The 22,777-nt window shown below is 39.8% G+C and overlaps 1 protein-coding gene across 1 annotated transcript in view; it reads left to right on the top strand.

Annotated features, from left to right (window-relative positions):
- LOC129378872 (cadherin-6-like) overlaps positions 1–22,777 on the top strand; it is a 77,159-nt gene that overhangs the window by 42,664 nt on the left and 11,718 nt on the right. Inside the window, exons 3-7 of the mRNA XM_055059368.1 lie at positions 1,718–2,012; positions 6,310–6,429; positions 9,508–9,675; positions 11,939–12,126; positions 19,189–19,442. Coding sequence (XP_054915343.1) covers positions 1,718–2,012; positions 6,310–6,429; positions 9,508–9,675; positions 11,939–12,126; positions 19,189–19,442 — 1,025 coding nt within the window. The remainder of the gene's footprint in view (positions 1–1,717; positions 2,013–6,309; positions 6,430–9,507; positions 9,676–11,938; positions 12,127–19,188; positions 19,443–22,777) is intronic.

The raw sequence follows: 22,777 nt of genomic DNA, 5'->3' as shown, positions 1-22,777 counted from the left end.
TTCACTTATAACAAAATATTTTACCCATGTTATGAGAACTATAATGTTGAATCAATATTTAGGAATATTGACTTAAAGCAAACTCCTGTCTCTATATATGTTTGTCTTATTTCAACTTTACTGAGATATTTGTACTGAGATATTTTATTGGAAAGGAATCATTGACATAAAAAAGCTCCTATAATTTGCTGAAAAGCTACTTTTAAGTTGTTTTTTTTTTAAGTTTATTAAGATATTTGTGTTCGAAACTGTTTTTGCAGTGATACTTATTGTTTTATAATATAATGAGTTAGTTACATTTGTCAACCATCAGAGTGCATTTACGTTCCAGTTTGGCTTTGACTAGGCCGCCTTTTCAGCGGCAGCGTTCTGGAAACTTCCAGGACGGAGATCGTGACGACATGAGTGCAACAGTCGCAGCGAACGCAGCTTCTCTCGTGGCAGATTTTCACAGAGGCGAGGTGAAGCCATGAAGCGTGTGTCATCATAACGCGGTGACAGTTTACTAAAGATGATACGAATCTGTTAAATGACACCAAACACGCTCGATCAAAGCTGTCAGCGTTTATTTGCCAGCGCCCAGATTGGTCGGACCGCTGATGTTTGTGTGCGCCGCGTTGAAAAGTGCGACTCTGCTTTGAAAATTGTTTCTGCTGGCAGTTTCTGGTACAAAGTGTTCATCGCAGGGATGTGTTTCTGACAGAGATTCCCTGTCAGTCAAGCAGTCAGACAGTTCTCTCACTGTTATTTTTTTTTTTTCTTTTTGCAGCCGGTGATAATTTTATTGTCCTTCTCAACAAGCTGCAGCTCGGTGTTCATAAAAGCAAATTAAGCAAATGTGAAAGCTCTCGTGAAGCTGAGTTTGAAACAATTAGCAGCAGAAAGTGGCAAAGTGAAAAATTATTAAAATGAGCATTACACAAACTGCTGCACTGCAAAAACACAAAAGTATTTTTCATCTAGATTCTATCTTAGTATACTGGGAAAAAAACAAAACAAACTTAAAGTAACTTCTGTTTGTTTTAAGACAATAATACTTTAATATTGATGAAACAGATTATGTATAATGTCACTTAGAATACATTATAAGTGACAGGCTCAAATTATGACAATTATTACAGGGCAAAATATTATAATGTTGCTTTAACACCGTTTTCAAGTAATATTTTAATAACGGCATAATGAATGTAAGTTTGATTTCTCAAAGACTAATAAACTTTAATATTGTAGAGAACACATTTAGAACTAGAAGATATATTAACTATCCAAAATAAAACACAATTTAAAACAAAACTTAAACAAAAACCACACATACATGATCAGAATCTAAATAATTAAGCCCAATTTCATTGATTATGAGATTATTTCAGTATTTTTTTCCGTTATAACATGTATAGAAACTTGACAAAAATCCAGCAATTTTCCAAAGAGGCCTTGGCCCCCTTTGGCCACCATTTAAGAGCGCCACTGTACAACAGCTCCATTTATAATGAGAATAATTTACTCTCTTTATGAATTATGTGTCTTCTAAATGAAATCATTTGCACTGAGTTCTATATTGGTGATGTTGTTTTGTTTTCCTTTTCATTTAATTTGCTACTTTGTGTTGATTTTTGATATAAAATACATTAAAATTTATAAAATGTTGAGCCACTGTATCTCCAAGAAAACCAAGTGAGATTTTTGCTGATTTGAAGGCTTTTGCTTTGTTTCGTAGCTCCACTCGGACGGCGACAGAGGAGACGGCAGCGTGCGTTACGTCCTCACCGGCGAGGGCGCCGGGACGCTCTTCAAGATCGACGAGAAGTCTGGCGACATCCACGCCACCAAGAGGCTGGACCGCGAGGAGAAGGCCTACTACATCCTGCACGCCAAGGCCGTCAACCGGCTGACCAACGAGGCGCTGGAGGGCGAGTCCGAGTTCATCATCAAGATCCACGACATCAACGACAACGAGCCGCGCTTCACCAAGGACCCGTACATCGCCCGGGTGGCCGAGATGTCCGACGTCGGTACGTTTCTCGAAACTCCGGGTCCTCGGGTTCGTATGGCGGGGGATTGGGGCCGAGGGAGGAGCACAGCTCTAGAAAAATCAAGGACATTCTTGAGTTTGAAAAGCTAAAAAGTTTGCCAGATAAACTCTGAAGAACTTAGACTATTTTCTGAAATTTTTGATTTCAAAAGTTTCCAATAGTCAAAACTTCAGTCAAACTTTTCAGTTTTTTTTCTATAAGATTTATAAGATTTATTCTCAAATGTTTATTTTATTTAGTAGCAAATTTTCAACTTTCAAAATTCAGAAATGTCAAAGTTTGTTCTAGAAAATGTCTTAAAATTTTTGAGTTTGACTTCAGAAATTAATTTTTTTTCCTAGATAATTTTTGGGGTTAATCTAACAAATTTCTATTTTTTTTTTTCAAACTTATTAATTTTCTTGTTTGTTTAAAAATGTTTTCTTTTCTTCTTTTTTTTTGGCAGAAATTTGCTCCATCTTTGTTTGTTACCTACAGTGGCCCTAAATACACAGCTGAAAGTTTGACACCTCTGCTTTAGTTCGGTAGATTCGGTTTGATTTGGCGACAAAGTTGCAACATTTGTTGCATTTTTAGCTGCAAATGATCCAAACCGTTTGAAAACCTGTTTCCCTCCTCGCCTGTGGGGGCGCTGCACCAACAACCTAAACCTCTGATGAAGACACCAACCTTAACCTAATGAGTCCTATTGCTTAATATTTCATGATACCCAGCGAGTCTTTTTGTCTCTGCTGGAGCTTTTGGCTGCGACCAACTCGTAAAAACCTAAATTGATCAACATTTACTCAGGTGAAGGTTGAGCCGCATTAACAGGATTATGATTCAGATGTTATAAAACTGTGGATCAGTGGGATTTTATCAATCATCATAATGACGCCAACTCAACAAAGAGAGCACGTCTAATTAAACGAGCGATGAGGAGACCAGACTAAACAGCTGCTGCAGCAGATAATCTTTTAAACACAGTATTGTAGTCTATTAAGGCAGAATTTAATTGAATTTAATTAGCAACACTGTCAGCTCTGTCACTGCAGAGAAGAAGTGTGGATTTTAATCCTTGCGGCTGCAGTGGCCGCACCATTTGCACCATCACTCTCCTCCCAATGAAAGTTTAATTCTGGCTCTAAAAGCGGCTCATGAATATAGATAAACAACACAGAAAGTCTCCCAATCGATAGCAGCATGAAAAACATAAGAAAAGTGTCTCTGGGCGACTGCGGTCAGACATGTGACACAGTTGTCACTCGGTTCAGCAACCCCCAGCGAGAGAGGGCCGCCACTTATCTGAGGGCAGCACGGGTGCCCATGGCAACAGGCGAGGTGTGATGTCAGCGCATGGCAGAGCATGAGTTCACGAGTCACTGCGCAGAGACACCGCTCCTTTAAAAGTGACACTCGCTTTGGCTTTTATTGCTGCCAAAAAACGGCGTTGCCACATAGAACACAGGTTGATCAAACCTGGGCTCCTTTTTTAGAGCTGTCCAAATAATCAATTAATCAATTAATCGTGATTTCCCTTTACACGATTCATCGTTTTTCTCTTTCTTCTAAAAACTGGATGACAAAAGTCTTCAGTCTGAATCTTACCAAGTATTTTTGGTTAAATTCAGGTGCAAATTTCTTACTGCATTTGAAATAAGTCAAAACTAATTCTTATGTAACTTTTTAACCACAAATAGGAGATTGTTTTAAGTAAATAATTTCTTAATGTAGATTAAAAGTATAAGCAGTATGACAAATAATTTCACTTATAGCAAGATATTTTTCCCATTTTATAACTTCAAAGATCTGCCAGTGGAACTTTTTCATCAATATTAACAGATTGTTGACTTAGAATATCCTTATATGCTGCTGAAAACTTGTTTATAAGTTAGTTTTGTTTTATTTTTATGCTAAAAACTAGGCCAAAAATACTTGATAAGATTTTGTATTTTTGCAGTGTGATGCTTAAAGAACAGTTTTGTTTCCAGAGACTTTATAATTCATTTTATTTGTCATTTTATTGCTTTATTTATTTTGCACATTTCTTCCAGTTTCAGTGGGATTTTGGGATTTAAAGTTTATTGAGCTTAAGAACCTGTTCTTGCATTATTTTCTGATTAGTACCACTTGAAAATGGTCTCAAAACAACAATATTATTGTTTATCGCAATAATTTTTAGTTCAATTTAGTATTATGACAGACAGAAAAGCACAAAACCTTTAATAAATTTAGTGTCTTGGACTTATTTTATATAAATGACAATATGTGGTGCTACCATCTGTTTGGGGGTTTAAGTGTCAGACCTGGCAACCTGCAAGGGTTTTATCGGTTTAAACACATTTAAACCGATATGTTTAAAAATGTTAGCCATTTTCAAACATATCGGTAACAGGGTTGGATACTGTCAGACCTGGCAACCCTGCAGAGAAAAAAGCGGCAGCAGAAGAAGAAAATCCTGTGATGTGATCGTTCCTGACTTAAAGATTTAAAGGTGACTGATGTGGATCTGTGACAGAAAAAAGCCTCTTTGAGTCTAATTCCTTTGTCAGAGGTATTAGCGATCAGGGTTCGCTGAACTTCCTGGAGAATCTCCCCGAATCGCTGCCTCAGTCTGACGGTTCTGGTTTCAACGTCTCCCTTCGCCTCGGCTCACATCAAATAAGCAAACTTCCATCATGTCGCTCTCTTCTTCTGTTGCACAATTCTGTATTTATAGCAGTTTGCCATTAAATATTTCTACTCAATTAATTTCCCTCTGCATGTAATGAGGCAACACTTGGCCCGCGAGGCGCCGTTTGGGAGCTAGCGCTTGGCTAACGGTCTCCCTTTGTTCCTTCTGGAAGAGAAAGTGGATCACAAATGTTCACCTGCATCCAGGCACAAAAACTCCCCGCTCCGATTTAACTTTTCTGCTGTTTATCACATTAAACATCCAGAACCAGGGATGCGTGATTTTTCGGGATTAACATTAGAGTAGGTTATGTTTTTATCATTGGTTTCTGTCATTGGTAGCCATTTTTACACATATCGGTGTCAGCTAATGTCAGCCGTTTTTAGCAATGGTAGTGGTCGACATTAGCCATTTTTACACATGTCGGTGTTAGCTAATGTTAGCCATTTTTACACATATTGGTATCAGCTAATGTTAGCCATTTTTACACATATTGGTATCAGCTAATGTTAGCCATTTTTACACATGTCGGTGTTAGCTAATGTTAGCCATTTTTAGCAATGGTAGTGGTCGACATTAGCCATTTTTACACATGTCGGTGTTAGCTAATGTTAGCCATTTTTACACATATTGGTATCAGCTAATGTTAGCCATTTTTACACATGTCGGTGTTAGCTAATGTTAGCCATTTTTACACATATTGGTATCAGCTAATGTTAGCCATTTTTACACATGTCGGTGTTAGCTAATGTTAGCCATTTTAACTTTGGATTTTGTTGATTTTCACCATTTCTTTAACATTGCTATGAATCGGTGTTAGACATATTTCAACATTAGCCAATGGTAACTGGTTTTGTATCAACTAACCCTAGTAATTTTTAACAATATTGGCTGATTTTTAGTCATTTTTTTTTTACCTTTTTGGTAACACCAGATTGTTTTTAACATCAGCCAGTTGTCGTTTTTTACATATTGTATTGACCAATATTATGTGTTATGTAACATATTGGGTGGCTATTTTTTTATCTTATCAGCAGAGCCCAATTTAAATATTTTTTTACCAAATCTGTACTTGTTTTTTAATATATCGCTATTGGCCGATATATATTTTTTGCATTGATATCAGTCCATGTTTCTATGTCAGCCGAAATAAAAATATTATAATCAGATACCAATATTGGCCCAAATTGTCAAATATGAATAGTGTGGACTGCATGTACATTCGACCTCCTTCTCTATAACAAATTGCATTCGGTAAAATCCAAATAAAAGACATTAAAACTCACAGCAGAAATGCAACAACATGTGAAGAAGCTGAATATTTTTCTAGGCTTTGTATTTGTTTCTCAGACTCTGGATCCACGGAAACGTTGATGGGTGTCTTGGGGTTTGCAGGCAGAGATATGTTTACATTAGGGCCAATCGATTAGCCGTGGAGATCCATCATGTGTGCAGATATTCGCGGCGTTGTGATAAGGATTGCTTCTGGTAACGTAAAGAGACAGAAACGATCATTCATATACCAAGGAGGACCGGACGTCTCATCGGCCCGACTGATTATCCAGAGGCTCGTTCTTCAGCCACTATGTGAATCATTGTCCTGATGCTGTTTTCTCGGCGCAGGCACCTCGGTGATCCAGGTGACGGCCACAGACGCAGACGACGCCACCTACGGGAACAGCGCCAAGGTGGTGTACAGCATCTTGGAGGGTCAGCCGTACTTCTCCGTGGATCCAGAAACAGGTCAGTTGGCCATTTTAAAGAATTATTTACAATAAAACTTCAGGTACAACTTCACAATGAGACCATGAACATTTTATAAATCATTAATAACTGCTCATTATGCATTAATTAGGGATGAAAAGTAGGCAAAATTTATTAAATCTATTGCTTCACTCATTCACCTCTTTTTTTCTTCATTTGTTACCTTAGTTTCATTTTATGTTTATTTATTTCTTCTGTCCTTCTGATATTTAAGTTCACTCAAATAACTGATTGAACTGATGCTTCAGCAGTCAATGAGCCATTTTGATAATCTTTTATTGATTACTTTTGTAAATCAAGGTTTCTTTCATTGGATCCACCTAAATATTTAGTAAAAACTGTCAGAGCAGCTGAGCTCCAGCCGCTCCACCTGCAGACTGGGTGCTGCCTGCAGGGCGCCACGGTGAGCAAACAGAAATGTTCAGAAGAGAAGCCGAACAAGAACAAACCCTGACAGGAGAACGCAGTGAAACCAGCCTAGTTTTCCCAGAAACCCGCCCGCCTCACCTCCTCTGAAGCCGCCGCCGCTGGGCGGAGCGGGGAGGGGAGACGGGATTTGCTGCAAATCAGCCGTCCTAAAGATCTACTTTTAATCATTACTGCGCGCTTTGGAACGCATCCCGCTCGCGTCTAAACAAAAGAGTCGGGGAAAAAAAGCCATTTGCAGATTAGTGAGGGGATTAACAGTAATATGGTTTATCCCACATGTGGTATGTAAGCTGACATCCCCTCTTACACAAAGACATGCCTGGACATCGCGTTATAAGCAGGATTTGTTTCCCACTCCTCCTCTTCTTCTCTGGGTTTTGTAGTCATTAAGGAACGACAAAGGTGGAAGCAGGAAGTGAAGTCGCCTGACAAAAACAAAAGAAATCCTCCTCCTTCTCATATTCTGCTCAAACTGAAACTGAAACTCTGACGGTTTCGCTTTATTCGAGGTGAAATTGATTTGTTTAGCGTAATTTAGAGTTGCCATCAGTCGATGTTAGCCGTTTCTGAACATGTTGATATTGGCCAATGGTGGTTATTTTTAACAATATCAGCTGATTTTGGAGTTGGTCGATGTTAGATGTTTTTTAACCAGTGGAATTGGTCGATGATAGCTGTCACCATTTGTTTTTTTGAATTACATCATCACAGGCCGATTTTAGTCATTTTCAGTTCATGTTATCCATATTTTAACATATTTGTGTCGACCCTTGTAAGTTATTTTTCAGGATATCTGTGTAGGTTAGCTGTGTTTAGCTTTGGTATCATACCAGTGTCTGCCCCCTGATAAAATGCATGGTTTACATTGTTCTCCATCAAAAACTAAAGAAAAGTTGATTCAAAACATCCATCTCTTCCCTTGTTGCTTTAAATCTTATTCTGCTTTTCCTCAACCCTCAATCCCTGAAAGTTTAGCTTTATTCAAGGTGAAATTTATTAAGTTTGCATCGTTCTGAGTTTGAACTCCCACCAGCTTCTTTGCTTCAAATGAAAGCGTTTAGCAGCAGCCTGGATTTAGGGCCTGATGGGAGTCTGAGCACACCTTTTCAGCATGCTGCCAATTACCGCCTCGCTCTGTCCCAACGCCAAGCGGAAGGCGTTTCAAGGAGCAAGCAACTCCTCAGCGCTATAATGGTGCAAACATCAACACAGAGGAGGCGACAAACGATCCTGGAAGCTTTCAGATGTCGCTTCAACTCTGAGAAAATTAAAGATTGCGCTTTTTAGCTTAAAAAACATGCAGTGATTAAATTATTTGTTTTCAAGACTCTAGTCAATGAGAGGGAGAAACGTTATTGTGAACTGAAATAGAAAAAAGAAAAGTGTAAAATATAAGTTACAACAACATTTAATTTCCCTCTGGGATCAATTCAGCGTTTCTTTTAATTGAACTGATTCATGATCAATAAAAGTCTGATTAAGCTGAACCAGGTGTGAATAATCATCTTTGTTAATAAACTGAATCTTTAGCAGTCTTACTAAATTACATCTGGGTTGTACTGAATAAACTGGACTGAATTTAGCTTTATTCTTTTTTCATTTAGTAAATTATATTTCATTTACTTTGATTGACTTGTATTGGAAACGACTGAAACAAACTGGACTGTTTGGAATCTGATCGTGTTGCATTGAGGTTATTTTGAAATGTTTTGGTATGAATCAAACTGGACTGAACTTCAATTCCAACTGGGCAATTTGCAGTTGGTTCCATTCCATTGGTTTTCTTGGACAAACAACTAATTGTAGTAATTTAATATACTAACTTGTACAATATTGAAATTTGCAGCATTGATTGAGATATATTTAATTCTGACATTGTGTCCTACTGGCAGTATTTCTTCCATGTTCTCCAGTGGCCTATATCATGCATAATCAGGGGTAATTTGTATATTTCTACTGATTTTCATAGGGAAATTAATTGGGAGATATTTTTATGGTCCAGTCCAACCAAAAGTCAGGTGCAAGAGCATTCAGTGACCACAACAGCAAATAAACACGTGTTTAGTCCGCTTTAATCCATCTCCATGTCCAGTTCGTTTGGGGCGGTGTGAATGTGGAAACACACTCTGAAAAAACAAACTGGTTCTGTGAGTTGTATTACAAAGTATTAGAGCCATGCTACAGAAAGTTTTGTTTAACTACAAGAGGCTGAAGATTTCTCATTTTTATTTATTTTTTAACTTTTTGTCATGTAGAGGTTTTTATAAAATTAGTACTTCATTCTAATATCATGTCTTAAACTTTATTATTGTATTATTTCATATTTATTGCTGTACAACTGTACTCTGGTAATATTGTGACTTTATTCCCAAAATAAAATAAAAATCATAGTCTTCGCTTAAAACTTTGAATAAATAAAAGCTGTGAAACAAGATGGCCACCCTGGGCATAAATTACATGCTGAAAACAGATTTTCGGAAAATTAAGTCTTCAAAAACCAAAAGTTTGCAATTTTGGTTCCCAATTTATCTGAGTTTGTAAAACAGTTTTTGCTTCCAGCGTGTTTTTGTAATTTGGGGGATTAATCTGGATTTAATCCCACTGTCGTGTTGGTTTTTCCGTCTGCAGGTCTGATCAAGACGGCGCTGCCCGGCATGGACCGCGAGGTGAAGCAGGACTACCAGGTAGTGATCCAGGCCAAAGACATGGCGGGCCAGATGGGCGGGCTCTCAGGAACCACCACGGTCAGCATCACCCTGTCGGACGTGAACGACAACCCGCCGCGCTTCTCCAAGAGTGAGTACAGGCCTTCTGGACACACGCACACACACGCACGCACACACACACGCACACACACACGCATACACACACACACGCATGCATGCACACACGCACGCACACGCATACACACACACACGCAGAGTGACCAGTCAACAGCAGGAGTCGGTGCCAGGCTGGCAGCCCCCATCTGGTGTCAGTTTCAAAATGAATTTGGATTATTGCAGGGAGCTCTGGGTTGTGTGTGACTGCGGCGGACCTCTTAAAGGCACAGAATAATTAAATATAGAGCCATATGACGGAGCGAAGGGTCCCGCAAAGTGCATCAGATCAGGCCTGTAATCCCTATTAAACGGAGAGAGAGCATTCCCTGGGTTTTATCTCCACTCCTCTTCCTCGCTCTTTGTCTCTCTCCGACTATTAAGTCGTTGCTCTGCAGCTTTTTACTCCATAAACCCGCTGTTCTCACTTTAGAGCGCCAACCGGCCCCGTGCGTTCTTCCCATCAAACCACATGCCGGCCGACTCGCCTTCCTCCTCTCACTCCCGTCTCTTCCTCCCGCGCATCTGCCCACGTCGGGTGGGCAGATTAGCGTCCTCCTGCCTCCCCCAGCCCTCGCTCTGTTTGGTGTGGCAGGGCAACATGGCTGCAGGGCCCCAGCGAAGCCTCCAGTCAGCGTTGGCCGGTCTCAGCGGGGGCCGACAGCATGATGGAGGACAGTGGAGGAGTTAGTGAGGAGAAGTCTAAGTGTTGCATCACTCCGTCCATAAAACAGTCCATCCATCCCTCCCTGTGTGTTGCTCCAGTCTGACCTCTGTCCACTAAATCCTTTATGACCTTTTCTATAAATAGCTTAAAAACTGACAAAACAGGGATTGGGGACTCTGTAACGCTGAGCCTGGAATCGTATTGAATTTCCACGTTCTCGCGCGGCGAGCCCGGTGGCAGACGCTGTCATCTCCACGGCAATAGAACGAGGGAGCGCGAGGGAGGATGGAGAGACAGGCAGACAACAAAAAAATAAATAAACTATAGAGAGACAGAGCAGAAAGAGGAAGAGAGATTGTAACGGGACACCCAAAGGAGGAAGAGTGTCAGGAAGCGATATCATTGTTGTCTGCCGGAGTGATGCCTCTTCTTCTGCTCCTGATGCTAAATACCTGTTAGCCTCGGGGAAACCTTCGCACAGAGCTTCCCCCTTTCAGTGAATGTGTTTGGAGTTAAGTGTCACATAGACCTGCCGACTCAGGCGTTGCCAAAACACTGTCAGCATGTTTTATTAGTGAGTGTGTGCTGTTTGTCTCCGCGGGCTGCGTGCGCGTACATCACAGCCGATTCGTTTAAGCCTGCTGGATGCAGCCATCAATCCGTCGCCTCGCCCCGAACCAGGAAATCATCTGGCGCATAAAAAAAAAGAAAAACCAAAAACAAGAGGCAATTAATTTATGTTGAGCAAATTGGCCTTGGATTTATGCTAGCAGGGTTTGTAGCGAGTCGGTTTGGAAGCGAAAGATGTTTTACATCTAACGGCGATAAATCTATTCACACGCTCCCGATTCGCTTCGACCTGAACTCTGTGACTCACCCACTTACGCTGCTGCTTTTCACATTAACAAGGTCAGAAAAGACAGTTTCTCTCTCGGCAGCGCCTTCTGGGAGGAGCTTTACCTTTTTCTGACCTGTTTTTATATAAAAAAAAAAAGATCAACATTTGAAAAGATGAAAAGATTTGACCTCGGTTGTCATGACCACACACCTCGGATTTTTTTTCTCCTCATATTTGGTAAAAATGTTGAATGTTACATTTTACATATTTTTGTACTTCATTATGCTTCTAAAAACAACCCAATTCTGGAAAAACACAAAATAATGCCAAGAATTTTTGTTGTAATTTCTAGTGGAAATAAGGCAAAACTAACTTACAAATAACTTTTCAGCAAGATTGTTAAAAAAAAAAATACTAGTTTCACTGGCAGATTATAAGATATTCTGCTTATATCATATAAGCAGAATCATTTTTCATCAATAAGACAAAACTAGGTGAAGTCAGTAAGTTAATGTTTTTTGGTGTCTGGAAAATGATCCCTTTATGAAACCTCCGGAATGCACCAGCCCTCGCTCTGTTTTATGAACAAGGATTTTGTTCATAAAATGTGACAAACATGTTTTGTATCCACAATAGATTTATTGTTCAAGGAACCACAAACATTTAATTTCCCTTTTGGATCAATAAAGGATCTTCAAATATCAGGTCTCTTGTAACAATCTGATCTCCTTGCAGCCCTGTACGAGTTCAGGGTGCCCGAGTCCAACGAGTTGGGCTCCACGGTGGGAGTTATCCACGCCATGGACGCCGACATCGGCCAGAACGCCGAGATGGACTACCGGATCATCGGGAGCGACGGGCCGGGCGTGTTCGACGTCTACGCCAACAGGAGCACGCAGGAGGGCGTCATCGTGCTCAGAAAGGTCAGCAGCTCAAATTACAAACACAAACTGCTGGATTTTACTGGGAAACACAAAGGAGTGAGAAAAATTACGCAAAAATCTGAAAAGAGTTTCAGAGGCTCTTATTTCAGGCTTCCTCTCTCGGTGTTGTGCAACAGCATGAAGAATTTCTGTTTAATGAGGAGAATACAGTTACAATAACAGGAGAATAAATACACTATTAAAAAAAAGTAATTTCAATGAGAGAAAAGTTTCTACAGTTCCCAGGATGTGAAATAAAAGTATATGCAAAATATAATCAAAGTTCAAGTAAAACACGACTGTGAAACAAGATGGCCGCCATTGGAGTGGCGACATCACTGAACTATGAAAACCCAAAGAGAGGAAAAGAAGACAGATTTTACAACTATTCTGCAAAACCCCAAATTTGATTAAAAAAAATACTAGTTCTGTTGGCAAATTATTTAACTCATTAGAAGACATTTTTTAAAATATTTATCCCATGTTTTCAGCTCAGTAATCTGCAAGTGGAACAATTTTTATTTACCAGTATTAGGGAATTATTGACCTAAAACCAGCTTATGTCAAATTTACTATGATATTATTACTAGAAACTAGAACAAAAATACTTTTTGATTTTTTCTGTTTTGTTCTGATGGCAGATTATTTCATTTATAATGATATTTCTCCCACATTTTAAGTGAAATAATCTACACTGTATTTGGTAAATTTGATCAATATTAAGGAATTATTGTTTGCTTGATTTACACTCAAAACTAGACAAAAAATACTTAAGATACTTAGAATCTGAATTAAACACATTTAGAATTTCTATATGCGACAAAAAGTAAAATAATCAGTAAATCTGCGTCGCTGTGCACCATCCTCGTTTCTCACTGTTTCAGTTTGACGTGTTCTGCAGATGCGACGGCATTTAGCCTAAAGAGACTCACATCTCCAGCAGCTGAAAGCGTTTCCCCCTCAGTCTTGTCTGTAAGGCTGTCTTCAGTCTAATTGATGAAAGCGTTTATTCCTCCTCAGAGGCCGTCTGCAGACAGCAACAAGATTAAAACACAGAAACCACCATCATCAACTGCATGTTTCTCTGAAAAGACTCAGTTAATGTAGATTTTTATTAACACTCAGAGCTCATCAAAGCAAGACGTGGCTCAGGAGCCTCTAATTGAGCAAATAAGTTCCCATTTTCCAGCCACACAGGCTGCATAACAACTCCGGAGCATGAACATCCTGTGTACACCAGGCAGAGGATTGTTGCTGCTGTTACAAACTGCGTAGACTCCGTGTAAATCTGTGTTTTTTCTCCTAAAAGAACGACAAACACAGATAGGATATTAAACTCTTGATCTTGGAGATTTTCAGTGCTTGTTTACACTGTGAGCAGCTTTTGGTGGGGGTCTATTACTGCAGCAAACACACACCTCTGCAGCCTGGCGTGTGTTTACAGAGCAGCCGCGCTCAGTCAGAGGTTATGTTGTTTTAATGCCTACTTTATTAAGTAGTTTCTACACATCAGCGGGGTGCAGTTTAACTGTGACCCGCAGCGCTTTCTTGCATCACTCTGGAATATTTACATTAAAATAGGATTAGGTTTTAGTTGGTGCGTTGCATGAAGAACAGGCTGGCTGCTTCAAAGTAAAAGCTTTTCCTTTTGGGCTTTTATGCCAAGAATTATTGTTGGTCTTTATTAAAGGTAGGGCTGCACACTGCAAAAACACAAAGTATTCCTCCAGCAAATATCTCAGTACACTTCAAATCAGACAAAACTAACATTCAAGTAACATTTCAGCAAAATATAACAACTTGTTTTAAGTCAATAACTTTTTAACCTTAATTTAAAACCGTGTTAGTTCCACTGGCAGATTATTTAACTAAAAACTGCCTGTAAAAGTTTTTATATCTTGGTGAAAAGTTACCTGTAAATTAAATGTACTAAGATATTATAATAGAAACTTGATCAAAAATACTTGGTAAGGTTTTGTGTTTTTACAGTGTAAGGTTGGAAACTAAAATGGCTCCCTCTTGCACAGAACTGCAGCCCTTGTCTAAAGAGGAAGCAAACAGTTTACAGGAGTCCAGATAAATTCGGTCCAGTCCGGTTTGTTTTAACAGAGTCCAGTTCGGGGTAATGGGATCCTCGGAGGATTCACAGGGAGTCGGAGCGGAGAGTTCCTCTTTAACAGGAAGAGACCTCCAGCAAAAGCCGGACTCCGTGAGGGCAGCCATCTGCCTCGCCCGGCTGGGGATTAATGCACCAACAGCATCACTGGATTAAAGTTGTGCATCCGAAGCCAGGCTGAACGCCGCGCCGCGCAGTGCAGGGCTGCGATGTAAATACATCAGCGATGAAAGTAAATACCCTTTTGTAAAGTTAAATGAGCGACGTGATTTAATGGCACTAAAGTAGACGATCATCAAGGATAAATCTGCTCCACATACGGTGGGAATGTGAGGTATTTGTAGCGTTTGTGATGTAAATTGTTGGATGTTCACAGCTTGATTTTCTCTGGTGTATACAAGCTGAAATCACACGCAGGGACGGCGGCCTTGTGTTGCTCTGTTTGCCGTTTCATTACCAGTTTGACGCTCGCAGTGCTCTGCATAGCTGTGAAATGCATTTAACAAACAGAAAAGTGTAAATGTGTGCATTCATAAAGGCAACCTTTGAACCTTTGAACTCTGCGTGACACTAAACATAAAACCCAACAAATGCAGGATTCGGCATCATTAGGAGTTTATCGACTTGTAAATGGACGACATATAATTCCATACAGGCAATATTTCAGTGACAGAAGCAATTCTACCCAATCGTGAGACAAAATATGACAAAAACACAATAAAAGTAAGTAAATGGGTCAATGGCAGTTTAGACGAATTATTAAGGACTCTTGAAACATTAACGGCAAAAACAAAATGATCCAAACAGTCAAGCAGCTCACTGTTCAAGTTTGGTAACTCTATATCAAGTTTTTGTTAAGTTATGTTTTATAACAGCGCCCCTCAGTGGCTGGAGGATTGAACAGCTAGCGCCACTCTTTGAAAAGATGTGCGTTACTGGATTTCTCATATTCTCATTTATCAAGCTGAGCGATGATGAGACAAAAGCTTCTTGAGTGAGTTAGATTATAAATATATCAGAAATCCAACAAAATCATATTAATCTTAAAAACCTGAATTTTGGGCTTAAAAAATAAAATTTCTATTTTTTTCATCTCAAATCCAATTTTGAATTTTTTTATTTATTTATCTTTTGCTTTCTTTTTCAGAAAAATACATGACAAAAAACAGAATTTATGTTCAAAAAGAGGCTTTTTTTCAGTCATACATTTTTGTTGCCAGGCTCTGTGAATTTTTGTTTTATTTCGAGAATATAGTTATACTGTTAGCAGAATAAATATACAATTTTGTCAGGATAATGTCTCAAAATCAGGAGAAAGGTCATTTGAATGAGAAAAAATCTTTGATAATTAATTTGTTGGTATTTTTCATGGTGGACTTTTGATAAAATTACTTTATTCTCTGAATATTACCATTTAATTCTGATCATATTAAGACTTTTTCTTGGTTTGGGTTGACTGTGACCACTGGAAAACAATCTAGATGTTCTGAAGGTGCGATGATCTGTTTGAAATACATTTTTAGGATAATTAGTTTATGAAATAACGTGGCCGTTAATCTGACTCCAGGAGTTTCTGTCTGATTCTACGAGTTTAGATCATTGAGTAACATTCATAAAGTTATTCTCCTCTGAAGTTACCAGCTAAAAATCTCTCAGCTCTGAAAGTGGATATTCTGAAGGCAGTTGAAGGCAATAAAAACAGATGTATAGTTGGTCGGCACGGCAGTCAAACGAGTGAACAAGTATTATTGCTCTCAAAAGGTGAATCTCAGGAATCAACCTTTATTTTGTGGTTGCTTTACTGGCCTAAAACCCAAACGGGCCGCGCCGCTGCGGCTCAGGTCTAAAGCTCAGACTTGGAGAAATGTAGATGTAAAATGATGTCATTTGGGTTTTACTGCTTCTAAAAACAAAGTTTTTTTTTTTTTTGAATAAGTTCATGTTTTTGGAAAATGATTGTTTTGTGTTTTATTTATTTTGGATATTTCAATGTCTTCCATTTCCAGTGTTAATTATTTATTAGAATTTAAGGTTTATTAATGATTAATCTTGCATTATAACTGTATAATGCCAGATTATATACTGTTATGCTACTTGAAAATGGTCTCCAAACAATATTATCATTTGTCACAATAACTTCTGGGACAATTTGTCATTCTGACAGGCCTAATTATTATCCAGCTGGTTTTACTGCTGCACAATGGCTGCTGGAAAAGACAAGTGTTTTGCTGTTGACTTACCATCCAGAAACCACTTGCTGCATTCTTGTTGGTTGTGCAGGAAGCGCCACTTTTGCTTTTCAAAGATGCATAGTTGTACAATTGTGCTTCTGTTTGCGGATGTGGATTTAAAGAGACAAGGTGCCATAAAACAACCCATTCTCACTATCATCTCATTATCTGTGAAAGATTTTGCGTGAAAAGTCACGAACATGTTTTGTATATACCATAGATCTATCATAACCTCCTCAAAGAAGCATAATAGTCACGTTTAATTTGTACAAATAAGTCTATTGAGAGTAAAATCAGGTGATCTTCTTTCCCCCGCAGCCTCACTTTAAACACACCGGCCCAATCAATAGCAGGAAAAAGCAGAGAGGAACTTTGTATTTCCTCTCTGCTTCAGCGGGCAGCAGACGGACAGCGGCGTTATTGGATTTCATCGTGCGCCTGCTCTCACTTCCAGTACATTTGTTTCATGCGAGCTGCGCTCTTCCTCAAGGTTGATGCAGGAGTATTGATGCCGGTATGGATGGCAGCGTGGAGCTGAGGTCCGTTTGATGTATCCAACTGTATCTGGTCGTTGCCTCATCGGGCCGCAGCCTCCCATCGATCCCCTCCATCACGCCGTCATTAGGCGGCGGATGACATAATTGCCTTTTGTAGGCGCTGCGGCGCGGCGAGCAGCGCGGACTGAGCGTGCTCTAACTCTGAGCCTGATAATTAAACAGGCCTGTCGTCCCATTGGCCCTTCAAAGGAACATGGACCCCCTCCACCTTAACGGCAAACTGCAGAAATCAATCACTTCTAATATGCCGTGATTCAGGGGCTCCTTCCATCTGGATTTCATTTCCATAATTCAGGCCCTCGATGATCCTCTTATTTTATTTTATGCGTGTGGTTGGCTGCCTGCGAGGAGGTTCGCTCTGATCCAGCTGCTCCTGCTCTGCGCTCATTAAAATGCAACATTCACCAATTAATCCCATCATTGCAGGGATACCTTCGCTGGCTGCAGCTTCAGAAACAAGCCAAGTCAAAAAATAAGAAAACAGCAGCAGCAGAACTCTAGAAACAGGGAAACATCAACTACAGGAATAATCCAAGATAATTAAAGATGTTTCCTTTCATTCTGAGCAAAATAAAGCGCTAAAGTAGGACGTTTCCACTGCAAAAACACAAAATCTAACCAACAAATTCTACTTCTTGTGCTAATCTCTTACAAGAAAAATTTTTAAAAGAAATACGAGATTTTTTCGGTCAAGAATTCCTTAAATTTTACAAAAAATAAACATTTAAATAATCTGCCATTGGTACAATTACTTTTTAAAATCAATATTAAGGAATTACTGACTTTAAACAAGGTCCTGTATCTTGATGAAAAGTCATTTGCATGTTAGTTTTGCAGTAGAAACTACACAAAAAATATGTAGCTGTAGAAATTTTAATTCAAGAAGTTTGAATCTGTTTTATTGTTTTGTCTTATTTCAATTTTACCAAGACATTTGCACTGGAGAGTAAAAATACTCGGGAGCATTTTGTGGTTTTGCATTACATGCTTTGAAAGAAAAAACGTTTAAGCCTCATTAGCTTAATTTTCAATATTCCCATGACCTGAAATAATCTTGTTAGTCGGCCTCCATCATCTGTAGGATCATCAGTCTGATGTTTCAGAGAGAAATTTAAAAGGTTCGGAGGTGAACTTATAAAACAAAAACGCTCAGAGGAGAAAGAGAGAAAGAAGGAAAGAGAGAAACTAATGCGAAGAACAAGAGGAGAGACGGAGGACAAGATGAAAACAGAGACAAAGACCAACAAATTCAGAGGAAGAACGAAAGAAGATGGATTTTCTAGAGACTGAAGGCGCCAATAAACAGAAACTAAAGTCAATTTTTGAAAACATTTTTTCCTTTTTTAGAAAAGAAAGCAAGGACTTTTTTTAGCACATTTGGCAGGAAAACATTGCTTTTTTTATTTCTTATCTGACACTTTCTGAGCTTTTTGTGTTTGCTGAGGCTATCAGTAACAATTTAAATTTGGGTTTTAGTCAATAATCAATTTAAATTTGGGTTTTAAGCAGTTTAAGGTGTTTTACTGAACTTATTTTGTGGCGTTTGAGCTTCTGAGCTGCAGGTTCTTTCTGCTTGGTCCACTTTTAATCAGAGAACCAGATGAGATTTCTGCACTCCATTTCATATTTTATCACGCCGAAGCCGCCGAGCGATAATCTGTGGCGCTGATCTCTTCATTTAAAGAAGAAACACACCAAAAGGAACAGATGTCACCCTGCGAAGATCAATCCGCAGCGCTGATTGATTGTTACAGAGCCGCCGAGCCGAGCATCAGGAAATCAAGCTGAAAAGCATCTAAAGGCGTCGACAGAAGAAAAGTTGTTTTTATTTTTTCTCTTGTGTTTCTGTTCAGTTCAAATGAATCAGATCTGGAGTCTTAAAACTCCTGACATAAATCCTGGCCTTTTTTAAATTAAGGCAGCCTTGTTATCTTCATGTTTAGTTTTTTTTCTCCCGTACTGAAATGCGACATGAGTCACATTATTGGATTATTGGACGCTGTGTCCATCAGAGGTCTTGTTAGTGTCTCTGAAGACACTAAGTCCCTCACATGAGGTCATTAGATGATTCCAGAGACATTTAATGAATAAAAACTGAATCTGCTGTTGAAACCAACATGGCAGGATGTTTGGATGTGAGCCGTGTCTGTTGTTTCAGCCTCTGGATTACGAGAAGAAGCGTCAGTACAGCCTCCGCATCCAGGTGGAAAACGTCCACATCAACCCGCGCTTCTACTCCATGGGGCCCTTCCGGGACGAGGCCAGCGTCAAGGTGGTGGTGGAGGACGTGGACGAGCCGCCCGTCTTCGAGCGCCCCAGCTACATCATGGAGGTGAGGGAGGACGCGGCGAGGAACACCATCATCGGGTCGGTCAGCGCGTCGGATCCGGACGACAAACACAGCCTGGTCAGGTAACCGACCGGACCTGGACTCTGTCCTGGCACTGCAAAAACACACCGTCATAAAAAGCAGTTTAGTTTCTAGTGAAAGCATCTGATTCGTTAGTCTTGATGGCCACATAAACAGGGTTAGTGGGTCAGTTTTGGCCCACGAGCCTCAAGTTTGATGCATCTGACTTAGAAAATGGGAAAAATGTGAAATAATCTGCCAGTGGAAGTAATGCTTTCACATCAATGCTATAAAATTATAAGCTCCTTTTTGCTGAAAATTTTGTTTTGTCTTATTTTAAGTGTGCTAAGATTTTTGCAATAGAAACTACAGAAAATACTTTCAAAGATTTTATGTTTTTGCAGTTAAACTGTTGATTTTCTTAAATGTTTAGGCTTCAGCTCCAGACTGCATAAAATCCTTCCTAACAGTTTGACTATGTTCCCGACTCAAAGCAGCTTTCAAATCTGCTGGAGATTTTAGTAACTTCTGGATTTGGTCAATAAAAGCTCAGCACCCTGGAAATAAAATACATTTAGCTTTAATGTTAGCAATGGACAAAACAAATGTCTGAGAGTAAGGAATGTTTTTTAGATCACTACAGGCGTTTGAAACAAAGAGTTGGCAGATGCAGCAGCGGGTCCAGAGTTCCCCCAGTTCATGCAGATCCGTAATTATCCGAATGACTCCAATAAACGGGAACGACGGCGGGGAGGTGCGAGGCGGCACCTCCTCTCCGGCGCAGACTTTTTCATTTTTACGACCCTCTGAGGGAGTTGGCTCTCAAGGTTGAAGTTCTAGCGCTTTACTGCAGGTGTCAAATATGATATCATTCTCTTTTATCACCCGTCATCAGCGGCAAAGCTTCCCGGTGGCATTTACCGCCGCTCCTCCGCGGAGGAGGGAGGGAGGCCTGCAGGCTGCCTGGGATCAGAAAGTTTTGGATTTATTGGCGTTAGTGACACACGCAGACACGTGCTCACAGGAATGCAAACACAGATCATGGGGAGGCGCAGCTTTAATGGAGATGAGGAGCACTTTGTTGCTGAGGTGTTAGAAATTCAGCCGGTGTCGTCGAATGATTAATTAATTACACTCAGGCCTTTAAAATATGTTTAGAGGACGTTGTCCTCATTAAAAGTTCAGGCTTCGGTTTTTGTCCAGCTGGCCGGCCTGACATGTGACTAAATACCCCTGAAGGTGTAAAAAAATAAATAAAAATGGACGTTTCATTATTTGCAATCTGACAGCTGCCGCTAGTAAATAAAACTCATGTTTAGTGGAGCTAAAGTGGATCTCACTCTACATGTTTGACTTTGTACTTCATTTAAAGCAGCAACAAGTTATTCCTCTAAAAAAATCTCAAACATGAAGAATATTCAGGATTTCACTCCACTAACCTGGAACAAACTTCCAGAAAACCTCAAAACTGCTGGAACACTGAGATCCTTTAGATCAAGGCTAAAAATCCAGTGGTTTACTGTTGCCTTATTAAATGTCACTAATGTTTCCTTGAACAGGTTAGGATTGGTCTACAGGCTACACAAAACATGTTAATTACATTTTTTACACAAACTTATTCTTAAGAGATTTCAGTCTGCTCAGTTCTGCCTGTTGTTAGCTCCTTTCAGAATGAGCCGTTTGGGCGTCTTGTCACTTTAAATCAGAATAAGCTGACTGTACACCTTTGAAAAGCAGAAGTGGAGCCTCCTACACAGCCAACAAGAATGCAGCAAGTGGTTTCCGGATGGTAAGTCAACAGCAAAACATCTGTCTTTCCCAGCAGCCATTGTACATGCAGTGGTAATACCAGCTGACCAAACATGCTTGAACTCCACATCGGTTGCTAGGTTACGGGCAGTGCCTGCTGATCTGTCACATTTGCAAAGTTTTTGAAATGGCTCTTTTTCCATACACCCAAAAAAGTGACTTGTTAACTTTGTTTCTATTTGTCATATAATTCAAATTACAACAATAAATTTGCTTAATAGAAACACACTAATTAAAAAAAGCACAATCAAGTTTTTCAATATTGTTTCTCGCAAAACTCCAAGAGAAACACTTGATTTGCATCATGAGTCGTGGGATGAACAAAATGTTACTACTGGTGGAAACGACAAAGAGGACAACAGGAAGTGATAGGAGGATGTTTGTTAATGACTTATCACATAAACGTTTTCATGTATGAAACGTTTTTCTTACTTCATAGAAGCACTCCCATTGCTAAATTGTGTTTTTTCGTCAGTAGCGGAATACCGATGACTTTTTTTCACTTTTTTCTAATGGAAATGAAGATATTGTCCAAAAATGTCTCGGCAGTTTTGTTTTAAATTCTCTTGCTGTTTTTCCAAAGAAACTGAGACACAAATGGAAGAATAAAAACGTACAAAAATTTTAAATTTACAAAATATGTTCCCTAAAAAAATTACCCCAAAATTAAACGTTTGGAATTATTTAGGAATCATGGTTTATTGACACCAGAGAAATAAAATATGCTAGCTCAGCAAAAACACTGAAGAGGCTTCCTGAATGTTTCAAATGTTTCAGGAATAAAGATGGAAGGAGAAGTAAATGATCACAGAGGAGGTGATTTGTAAAGATGGCCGCCGTTCCCCATCTGTAGAAGAATTAGCTGATCGCCAACGTTCCCGTGACCCTGTGCGACCTCCCATCCGTCCGACCGGCTGGCGGCCTGCTTACCGCAGCACTTCGGATCCCCGGCCGGGCCGAGCCACCGCCGTTATCTCCGCGTCAGAGTCTGACCCAGCCGGCTGAATTATTGCGATTCTTAGAAAAGCAATTAGCAGAGCCCACGTCTGACACAGATTTAACGAGGTTAGAGTTTCAGCTTGGCCCGGCGAGGAAGGAGGAAACGGTGGGAAAAACAAATCTGTGGAAGGAGGAGAGCGGCGCAGCGAGGCGTTCAGGGCCTCCCCTCGGGGTTCTTCTGCCGCTTACGCCGGCCCTCGTGACGCCGGCGCCTCCATTAATCACGCCGCTGTTTTCACGGCAAGCAGAGAAAACACTCCACTGTTGTGTTGTTTGTGTGAAGAGGCGACTCCCCACCACAGGTCAAAGCTGCTGAAACAACCAAACCAACCGATTCTCTTCACTGTAACTTCAGATGTTTGTTACAGTTTAACTTCCAGGTTAATGTTCTGATTTAAATATTTCTGCCTGGTTTCTAGTGCAAATATCTTGGCCTGAAAGAATAGGAAAAATCTGTGTTTTTCCTTTAACGCAACAAACATGAAAAATCTTTACATTTTTGAGATAAAATGACAACAAACCTTAAAAATAATAAAAATTATTGCATTACTTTGTTGATTTTAGTTTTTTCTGACCTGTGAAGTCTTTT

The sequence above is a fragment of the Poeciliopsis prolifica genome, unplaced genomic scaffold (assembly GCF_027474105.1).
Source record: "Poeciliopsis prolifica strain line A6 unplaced genomic scaffold, Auburn_PproV2 SCAFFOLD054, whole genome shotgun sequence".
Lineage (NCBI taxonomy): Eukaryota > Metazoa > Chordata > Actinopteri > Cyprinodontiformes > Poeciliidae > Poeciliopsis > Poeciliopsis prolifica.
The sequence above is the reverse complement of the archived record's forward strand: the minus strand, read 5'-3'. Positions and strand labels throughout refer to the sequence as shown.